This window comes from Strix aluco, chromosome 16 (genome assembly GCF_031877795.1).
Source record: "Strix aluco isolate bStrAlu1 chromosome 16, bStrAlu1.hap1, whole genome shotgun sequence".
NCBI classification, from domain to species: domain Eukaryota; kingdom Metazoa; phylum Chordata; class Aves; order Strigiformes; family Strigidae; genus Strix; species Strix aluco.
In genome coordinates this window covers 10854053-10863554 of record NC_133946.1, presented here as the reverse complement: position 1 = coordinate 10863554, position 9502 = coordinate 10854053, and the positions used below count along the sequence as shown (strand labels likewise).

General features: G+C 64.8%; 3 protein-coding genes across 6 annotated transcripts; 1 reads left to right on the top strand and 2 right to left on the bottom strand.

The window, feature by feature from the left end:
- Positions 1-161: 161 nt before the first annotated feature.
- TMEM216 (transmembrane protein 216) lies at positions 162-1843 on the bottom strand. Of its 2 annotated transcripts, XM_074842201.1 has the most exons (5): positions 1811-1843; positions 1526-1627; positions 1318-1410; positions 583-784; positions 162-474 (listed from the first exon to the last, which is right to left on the bottom strand). In XM_074842201.1, the coding sequence occupies exons 1-5, from the start codon at positions 1821-1823 to the stop codon at positions 459-461; spliced, it is 426 nt and encodes a 141-aa protein (XP_074698302.1). In that variant the 5' UTR covers positions 1824-1843; the 3' UTR covers positions 162-458. The 2 variants fall into 2 exon arrangements, with proteins under 2 accessions (XP_074698302.1, XP_074698301.1); XM_074842200.1 differs by lacking the exon at positions 162-474 and having other exon boundaries at positions 494-784.
- A 640-nt stretch (positions 1844-2483) lies between these two features.
- TMEM138 (transmembrane protein 138) lies at positions 2484-7726 on the bottom strand. Of its 2 annotated transcripts, none has more exons than XM_074842198.1 (5): positions 7595-7726; positions 4209-4444; positions 3958-4129; positions 2948-3023; positions 2484-2842 (listed from the first exon to the last, which is right to left on the bottom strand). In XM_074842198.1, the coding sequence occupies exons 2-5, from the start codon at positions 4334-4336 to the stop codon at positions 2730-2732; spliced, it is 489 nt and encodes a 162-aa protein (XP_074698299.1). In that variant the 5' UTR covers positions 4337-4444; positions 7595-7726; the 3' UTR covers positions 2484-2729. The 2 variants fall into 2 exon arrangements, with proteins under 2 accessions (XP_074698299.1, XP_074698296.1); XM_074842195.1 differs by lacking the exon at positions 7595-7726 and adding an exon at positions 5532-5640.
- CYB561A3 (cytochrome b561 family member A3) lies at positions 4676-8987 on the top strand. Of its 2 annotated transcripts, none has more exons than XM_074842170.1 (6): positions 4676-5045; positions 7058-7263; positions 7329-7537; positions 7610-7764; positions 8030-8186; positions 8330-8987. In XM_074842170.1, exons 2-6 carry the CDS (start codon positions 7080-7082, stop codon positions 8351-8353), a joined length of 729 nt encoding a protein of 242 aa, XP_074698271.1. In that variant the 5' UTR covers positions 4676-5045; positions 7058-7079; the 3' UTR covers positions 8354-8987. The 2 variants fall into 2 exon arrangements, with proteins under 2 accessions (XP_074698271.1, XP_074698270.1); XM_074842169.1 differs by lacking the exon at positions 4676-5045 and adding an exon at positions 5668-5767.
- Positions 8988-9502: the final 515 nt, after the last annotated feature.

Here is a 9502-nt window from a genome sequence, read left to right as displayed (position 1 = left end):
GGGGGAGTATTAGTGCCTCTGTGACCTTGACCCTGACCGTCCTATAACGATTCTGGGGGGCTCCTGTGCGCCCCCCGACAGCTGGCTCAGGGCAGCACTGTGGGGCTGGAAGCACCGGAGCACTTCATGCCCCAGGGGAAGCCACGTGCCCAAGCACCAGGTAAAAATAAATATTTATTGGAAAATAGTGAATTATTTTGAGAAGGCAGTAGAAAAAAAAAAAAATAATTCTCCGTACCTCAAACTGTCACAAGCCCTGGGGGCCGCATCCTGGGTGGCAGCGGGTTGGGTGCTGCCCGGCAGATTGCTGGCGCATGCTGCGGGCGAAGCGGGGAGCTGGCAGGGTGCAGACACCCCCTCACCCTGTTTTTTGGGGCTACCTGGGAGGTGGAGCCGGCACCGGGACCGCTGGCTTCCTGCTGCTGCGTGTACTTGGTCCTTTGGCGTGGCACGAGGCCTCAGTACGAATCCACGCTGCGGAGAAGGGAAAAGGGGGGATGTGTTGGTGCCCAACCAGCCTGGCAGCTCACTCCTGCGGCACCCCGGGGTCACCCAGCTCCCCGCGCGGCCTGGCTGCGGTACCTGGAGAAGGAGACGAGCGCGAGGACACCCAGCAGCAGCTCCACAGAGTAGAAAAGCAGGAGGATGGCGCTGAGGATGGCTTCCAGGCGCAGGGTGTAGGTCTGCAGCAGCAGGTAATAGGTGGCCATCACGGCTGCCGGGATGGTCAGGGCCAGGCTGATGGAAAGCGGCACCTTCCGCTGGCACAGGTTGCCCTTGGACCCTGTGGGGGACACAGTTAGGGGGGTGTCCCCCACAAAGCCAGGATGCTACAGTGTGGGGGATGCTGTAAACACCACCATCGCGGTCCCAGCTGTTCCTGGGGGGGCTCTGGAGCCCACCAAACACCCCATCGTCCCCACGACTTCACAGAATCATCTGGGTTGGAAAAGCCCTTGAAGATCACCCAGTCCAACCATGAACCTCACCCTGACCGTTCTCAACTCCACCAGATCCCTCAGCGCTGGGTCAACCCCACTCTTCAACCCCTCCAGGGATGGGGACTCCACCCCTGCCCTGGGCAGCCCATTCCAACGCCCAACAACCCCTTCTGCAAAGAAATACTTCCTAAGAGCCAGTCTGACCCTGCCCTGGCGCAGCTTGAGGCCATTCCCTCTTGTCCTGTCGCTTGTTCCTTGGTTCAAGAGACTCATCCCCCATCTCTGCACCCTCCTTTCAGGGAGTTGTAGAGGGCCATGAGGTCTCCCCTCAGCCTCCTCTTCTCCAGACTAAACCCCCCCAGTTGCTTCAACTTACCAAAGAAGATGCGAGTGGCCTCAGTGCCGAGGTAGAGGAAGAGCAACACCACATCCAGGACCAGGTTGGTGAAGGGGTACGGCAGCAGCAGCACTGCGGGCACAGCCAGCGCTGCCCTCAGGGCCCGCGCTGGGCCTCAGGGCGGGGCGGGGGGGGGGCTGCTGCTGCCACCCTGGGGGCGCGCGGAGGGTCAGGGTGGGGGGCTCACCCTTGTAGACGAAGACGAAGGCCTCCAGGAGGAAGTAAGTCGCGCTGTACCACCCGTTGAGGAAAAGCAGGACCTGCAGCGGCGCCGAGGAGCGCTGGCGGCCTGTGGGAGCACGGCGGCCGTGGGTGGGGGTGGTAAGGACCGGCCTCAGCCCCCACTTCCCGCCGCGCTGAACCCCGCTCCCGGTGCCGCCGTGCCTTGGCCCGCTCCCGGCCCCCACCCCGTTGCCCCCCCCGCCCCACGTTCCTGGCCCCGCAGCCCGGCCCGTCTCGGTCCCGCACTCACTCCTGGGCGCCATCTTCCATCTCCATGGGAACCGCCGCCGCCGCCCTCGCTCCCGGCAGCGCTGGGCGGGAAAGCGCCCGGCCTTTCTCTCCACCCCTCTCTATGGTTCTGGAGGACCAGGACGGAAAACCCCGGGTTCGAGTCCCGCGCCCGGCCGAGGGACTGCGGGGTGGGGCGGAGCGAGGAGCCCTGGTTGCCCTCCGGTTCTACCTACAATGTCCCACGCTGCAAGGTGGGAAGAGCCCTCTCCAACTCCCTGAAAGGAGGGTGCAGAGAGGGGGGATGAGTCTCTTGAACCAAGGAACAAGCGACAGGACAAGAGGGAATGGCCTCAAGCTGCGCCAGGGCAGGGTCAGACTGGCTCTTAGGAAGTATTTCTTTGCAGAAGGGGTTGTTGGGCGTTGGAATGGGCTGCCCAGGGCAGGGGTGGAGTCCCCATCCCTGGAGGGGTTGAAGAGTTGGGATGACCCAGCGCTGAGGGATCTGGTGGAGTTGAGAACGGTCAGGGTGAGGTTCATGGTTGGACTGGATGATCTTCAAGGGCTTTTCCAACCCAGATGATTCTGGGATTCTGTGAGCCTTGTTCTGTGGCAGCAAGGGCAGCATAAGGCTGCCGGGATGGAAGGGAAGAGGCGGGGAGGGGGCCCGGGGTGCGCAGACACCAGGCAACCTCTGGAAAATGCAGCCCATTTATTTCTTTACTCGTTACAAAACCACTCAAGTCCCAACGGGGGCGGCGGCGCCCAGAAGCACCACAAACCTCCCACCGACTCCTGGCATCCGCACAAGCTGTGCCAGCATCAGTGGAAGGGCTGGTCCCCAGGGGGAAGAGGAGGAAGATGGCTGAGCCGGAGCCGTCCCCATGGAGGCCCGTGAGGTGCAGAGAGACGGTGGATCGCCCAGAGCCCGAGGGGAGCCATCAGCCGCGGAACTGTGCGAACTCCTTGCGCAGCCAAAGAGAGTCCTGGTAGAAGAGGGGGTCTCCCAGGTGCACCGCCGTCCTCTTGTAGAAGTAACAGTAGAGCACAGCCGCTGCGGGAGGGAGGGGGGTGAGGGTGGATCCCCCACCTTCACTCCCAAAGGCTCCCCAAAAAGGGTAGGACCCCCCCCAGGGACCCTGCGACCACAAGCTCTTACCCAGCCGCTGGAAAACAAAAAGAGTCTGCAGGCCTTCGGTCCAGACGAAGCGGCCGGAATCTCGCCACCGCAGGTTCTGAGGCAGATGGACAGACAGACAGGAGGCAAAAATAAGCCCTGCATTAGTTTGGGGGCAGCAGCCCCGTGCCTCTGGCTCCCTCAGCACTGTGCGCTGCTGGCCCCGAGGCTGCGCACAGGACAGGGGCAACACTGCCGGCTGGGGGAGCAGCCCCCCACCCCAAAGGTTAAGCAGCTCAGGGGATTTAGGCAGCGAGCCGGGCCCTATTCTAGCTTCAGACTTCAGATCCCCATAAATCCCCGTCAATCCCTTGCCCAGATGACGTGGGCAGCACCGGGGCGGCCCCTGGCCCAGCTCAAAATACTTTCCCTGCCCTGGCGGAGTGGGGTGGGGAAGGACCCTCGCTCAGAGGCTGGGGGGGGGACATGAGAGCCCCATGAAGGAGGGTCCCCAGGGCCTCTGGCAGGGAACAGGAGGGAATTTTGTCAGGGTACAGAAGGGGAAGCTGTTGCCTGGACAGAGCCAGGACCCCTGCCAGCCCTCGGTGCTGCTTGATGCCTGTGGGGAGGGGGCTGCCCCCAGGCTCTGAGCGCTGGTGTTTGCTGGGGATTAATCCCAGGTAAAGCAGGAGCCGCTGTCACGGACTTCAGCAGGGATTACCCCAGCGCGGGCTTTCGTGCCAGCACAGAGCTGGAGCTGCTGGGCTTCCCCTGGGGAAAGAGGATTTTCTGGCAGGTCACAGCCAGAGATGGGGCAGCTCCAAGGGCCTGAGATGGGGCAGTGCCCTTCCAGCCCAATGCCTAAGGGGGGGGTCGTGCAGGGAATCACAGGGGGACACTGAATTGTCCCTGTGGTGGTAGATTGTGGCCTTCCTCTTGTGAGAGAGGGACTGAAGGAAACAGGGTTTGTGGCCAGCTAAGCAGGCAGACTGTGCTGCCTGTGCTGCCTGCCCTCAGGAGAAGCCGGCAGCCCCGAGCCCACCCCAGCCTACCATAACCCAGACGTGGAAGGAGATGCTGAGCGCCAGATAGGTGGCCGACAGCAGGATGGTCCCCTTGAACTTGTGGAAGAGAAGGTTGACCAGCCCAGCCTGGAAGACGAAGGTGTTGAAGAACATGAGGAAGATGATGATGACGTTGAAGAGAATAGCAATGTCCTGAATGCTGCAGGAGGAGAGAGACGTGGTGAGAGCCCAGCCCTGCTGCCCTGCCATGCCGCCCGCTACGCCCGCCTGGCACTCACATGAAGAGGACGAGCTGGACAGCAGGGGCCGTGCGGAGCAGCTCCGAGAAGGAGTTGACGAAAAGGTCATAGAAAAGCAGGAGGAACTGCAGGAACAGCACCAGGCTGTAGTTGCTGGTCTGGAGCATCTTCCTTCCCTGGGGGTTGGAGCCTTCAGCCCCGGCATCCCCAGTGGCAGAGCCAGCTCATGGTCCAGAGCTGAGGTGCTCAGCGTCGCCTCTCCCTACGGCCAAGACCTGGAGGAGAGCAAAGGTTTTGTTTGCCAGGGTGCAACACACCCCCCTGCGCCTCGGAAACCTCCTCTGCCAGGAAACCCAAAAGAAGGTCAAATCAATAGCAGCTCCTGCCAGTTTCTAGCACGCCAATGCCGAGCCGTGCTCTGCCCCTGGTCTCTCACAAATAAGCTGTCTCCCCTCCCTTCTCACACACAGGTTCAGTCTCTCCCTCCCACCCTCCAGCCTCACAGACCCCCTCCCCGATCTCAGGAAACAAATGTGATGAAATGCAGAGACGAGGGAGACGTGTGAGTCCCGGGGAGCAGCATCCAGACAGGTTATTCACACCTCTCACGCCAGACAAACCCTAAAGCTGCCGCTGGCTCCGTGGGCAGTGCTGAGCAGGCCACGCTACAGGGGCAGGTTTGGGCACGCAGTGTCCCAGCATCGTTTTGCTTCACCCCACCCCAGGACAGCACACCCCGCCTGGGGCAGCTGGTCAGAGAGGGGATGAGGACACAGCGAGGGAACTGGGCTGTCTGGGGACAAGAGAGGAGGCAGAGCTGACAGCCAGGCCGGGGACCACACTGCCTGGGGAAGGAAGGACGTGACACGGAGGGAGGTAAGGTGGTGCTCGGAGGGATGGGGGGAGTCCAGGAGAACGGGGGGTCCCCCGGGTCCTGGCAGGAGAGTGCTGCACTGAGGCCTGTTTTCTCTGAAAGGCAACCACAGGGCTGGACACTGGGGGGGAAAGGGGGCAGCTCCCCACACCCCCACGTCCCATGGCCCCCCCCACACCCCTTCACGCAGTCACCACGCAGACATCCTCTCCCCGCGTGGCCCCCGGGTCCCCTCTTGTGTCCCCACGCAGCCCCCGTCCCCCCCCATTCCCCCCGACCCCAGTCCCTAAGAGGCCGTAGTGCCCCCAGGCCCACCCACTCCTTCCCCCCCCGCCCCGGTAGGCCGCCGTGCTCCCCGTCCCCGGGGTCGCTCCCCCGCTTCTCGGCCCCGTCCCGCGCCCCCGGTGCACAGACAATCCGTGGTGTCCAGGGCCGGTGGTCCCCGCCGCCTCCCACCCTCCGCAAGCCGGGAGCGGCCGAGCGCTGACCTGCGGCCGCCATCTTCCGTCTCCACGGCAACGCCGCAACCACCGAGGCGGAAGCGCGCGGGTGGAGGAACGGCGCTGGGGCCGCTCTGGCCACCGCTCTCGTTGGTCGCTGGCCCTGGGCGGGTTGGCTGAGAGCCACCACCGAGACGAGCGGCCAGAGCGGCGCCGTCCAACATGGAGGTGGCCGACGAGGCCGAGGGGGCGGTGGGGCCCGGCGGGCGGCGGGCGGGGCTGAGGTACGGCCCTGGGACCAGGCTGGGCCCTGCGGCAGCTGGGCTGGGAGGAACGGCGGGGCCCTGTGTTCCGGGTTTGGGGGAGCCTCGGGGCCGGGCCCCGTGTCCCCAGACTCGGGGGAACTGTAGGGCCGGGCCCCATGTTCCCGGTATTGTGGGAGCCGTGGTGCCAGGCCCTGTGTCACCGGGTCTGGAGGAGCTGTAGGGGAGCTGTGGGGCCAGGCCCCACATCCCCATGCCCCGGGGAACTGTGGGGGTCCAGGCTTTGGGGGAGCTGTGGGACCAGGCTTTGGGGGAAGCCATGGGGCTGCTCAGCGCCGTGACGAGCGGCACAAGGCCCTGAGCGAGTGGGTGGCTGAGCTCGTGATCCCCACGCTGCGCCGGGGCCGTGTCCCACCCACCTCCTGCCTCACAGTCCCATGGGGCGGCTGATCTGGGGAGGGACAGGGCCGTCCCCCACCCTGTGAAGAGATATAAATATCTATTTTTGGAGGCAGATGCAAATCTCCAGGCAAATGAGCGCAGCCAGTCACCTGCGCAAGCCCCGTCGGCTGAGGGCAGCACCCCGAGGGCAGGGCCTTGCTGGTCCCACCGCCCAGCCCAGGCGGGGGGGGGGGGGGGGGTGGTTGCTGCCAGCGGGTCCCCCCCAGTCCCCCATGGAGCAGGTGGGGTGAGGCAGGAGGGAGAAGGGGTGCAGCAGCTGCCAGGGTCCGGGGCAGGGGGGTACAGGAGTGCCTCCTCACACCCAGCTGGGGTGAGCCCTGTGCTGTGGGTGCAGCTAGGGGGGCATAAGGTACTGAGGGAGGGTTTGAGAAGGAGTGTGGGTGCCAGTGGGGAGGTGAAAGGGCAACTGGGGTGCAGGTTTGAGGGTGCTGGGGGGATTTAGAGAGGGCATGTGTGAGAGGGAGGGAGGGGGTCAGATCAGTGGATTCTTGGGGACAAGGGAGGGGAGACTGGGAGGGGGTGCAGCATTACAGGAGACACCTGCCCCCTCCCCATGAGGCCCTTGCTGATGTCCCCTGGGCATGGCGTGCCAGGGCAACGCAGTGGGGTGCTGCCCAGTGACCTGGCTCCACAGGGGCCAGTTTCACCCTGCCCAGCCCCAGCTGGCCAGCTCCAGCCCTAGCCTCCTTCCTCAGCCAGGCAGCAGCTGGGCCAGGGCCAGCCCTCCTCGGGGTGCCTGCTTCCCCTTTCTGTCTGGCTCCTCCCTGGGGGTGTCTGCACACACGCGAGAGCACCGGTGCGGGTGGATATCCCCGGCAGAGGCTGAGCGGGCGTCTCGTTCTTCCCCAGGTGCCGCCATCCCGTCGCGGAGATGCTGGATCTCCCCTTCCTGCCTTTCTGCGTCCTCCTGGGCGGCCTGGGCTTCGTGTGTGTGGCCTTCGTGAGCGCTTGGTGCCAACACTGGCGCGGCGGCTTTGCTTGGGACGGCAGCGCCCAGATGTTCAACTGGCACCCAGTGCTGATGGTGACAGGCATGGTGGTGCTGTACGGCGCAGGTGAGCGGGGATTGCGGCGCGGCGCGGCCCTGGCACGCTTCCTGCCTGACCCTCTCGCCCAACAGCGGCCCTGGTGTACCGTCTGCCCCCCGCCTGGAGCGGCCCCAAGCTTCCCTGGAAGGTGCTACACGGCACCCTGGCCTTGGTAGCCTTTGGCTTAGCCGTGCTGGGGTTAGTGGCCGTCTTTCGCTTCCACAACCACAACGGGACGCCCAACATGTACTCGCTGCACAGCTGGTTGGGGCTGGCCACCATCTTGCTCTTCTCCTGCCAGGTGGGTGCTGCTCCAGCCCCCCCCCACCCCAGCCACCCCTGTACCCCTTGGCCTCACCTCCTCTTCCCGCAGTGGCTGGCTGGTTTCAGCGCCTTCATGCTGCCCTGGGCTCCCACCTGGCTCCGGGCCCTCTACAAGCCCGTCCACGTCTTCTTTGGTTCCACCATCCTCATGCTGTCTGTGGCTTCGTGTATGTCAGGCATCAACGAGAAGCTCTTCTTCAGCCTGTGAGCATCATGGCGGGTGTGGGGAGAGCCGTTGCAGGGAGGGAGGCTCAGGGGTGGGGTGGGGATTTGGGTTGTTATCTCTCAGTGCCAGAAGCGGCACGGTGTGAAACCGAGCACGGAGAGGCGAAGAGAAGTGAGCGATTCCCCTCCTCAGGTGCGTGGTTAACCTGCACAGCTCCATGCTGTGGGGTGGGGACGGGGCTGTGTGGCCTTGGGGGAAGGCTGGGCACATCCAGGAAAGCTCTCGGCCCCTTTTTCTCCCAAGGAAGAACGGGACAATGGAGTACAAGCGCCTGCCCACCGAGGCTGTCTTTGCCAACACATTGGGGCTCCTGATCCTCCTCTTTGGGGTGCTGGTGCTGGGCGCCCTGGCCAGGCCGAGCTGGAAGCGTCCCGATGCCGACTCCCCAGACTCTTGTCAGGTACCAGCTCCGCTGTGGGGCCATGCTGGGTTACAGGGTGGCTTTGGGGAGCTGAGTGAGGGGACTTGCCCCCTACCACAGCCCCAGTTGGCCCGTCCCCAGGGTGGGTGCAGGCATTAGGCTCACCCATGCTCTCCCCGCAGCCCCTGCTCGCCGCCGAGCGCTGACACTGATGCGGCAGCTGAGGTCTCTTCCTGCCCTCCCGGGGCTGCCAGCCCTGTGCTCTCCGACCCTGTCACTTCCCTGCCTGCTCTGCCGGCCCTGCTCTCAGCCAGGGACTCCCGCTGCCTGCACCTGACGCTCACCTGCCCGCGGGAGGAACGGGCTCAGCTCCCTTCCGGCAGCGGTGAGGACATCTCTTTGCTCTTCTTTGTGGCCTGGCCTTGGCCTCCTGCCTGCTGGAGGATGAAGGCAGCCGCAGTGTGATGCTCCTGCCTGCGTCCTCACGCCTCCACCTGCCAGCTCCTGCGGGGTCCAGCTGGCCTCTCATGCCTGGACTTTAGTCCTTGCTGAACCAGTTGCCCTCCCCGGGCCCTGCAGTTGCCAGAGCCTCATCAGGTCACAACCTGCCAGAGGAGCACCCGTGTGCCCGGCGCTGCTGCCCCCCACCCCGGGACCATCTCCTGCACAGGGTGGGGGCCCAGTTTGGGGTGACAGGGCTGGAGGGGGGACCCTCACACCGTGCCTTGCCCTTCCTCGGGCTGCCTGTGCCTTCCCCTCTGCCCCGCGGGGGCTGGGACCGGCCGAGCAGCCTCCCCGGGGCCCTCATGGACACGTAATAAACCACTGGCTTCTGCAGTGCTCCTGCACCCACATCCTTGGGGACAAGGGGGGGGCCCAGGAACCAGAGCAGGGAGAGGTGGGTACCCGGGGAGCAGCTCCAAGCCAACCCACGCTACTTGGGGGCTGTGTCCCCCCTCTGAGGGCCTGCCTTGGCCCCTACAGACCCTCCCCTCTGCCACCAGCTCCCCTGGCAGCCTGGGCTCACGCTGGCCGTTACCCCCAGCTTGGGGCCACCCTGTGCTGCAGGGCAGGCTCTGCCGCTGCCCCCGGTCCTTTTTCCTCATCCCCTGGTCCTTTTTTGCCATCCCCTGGTCCTTTTAGCCTGTCCCCTGGTCCTTTTTTGCTGTCCTCTGGTTCTTTGTCCTTCTCCCAGAGTCTCCTCCAAACCCCGTGCCTGGGGCCATGTGAGCCCTGTGGTTTCCCCTCTCAACACCCAGTGGGGACCGCTCGTGGCCAGACCAGCAGCTTCCTTCCTCCCCAGCAGTCACGCTCGTGCTGGGGCACAGGACCCGCTGGCTCCCCCCTTTCCCAGG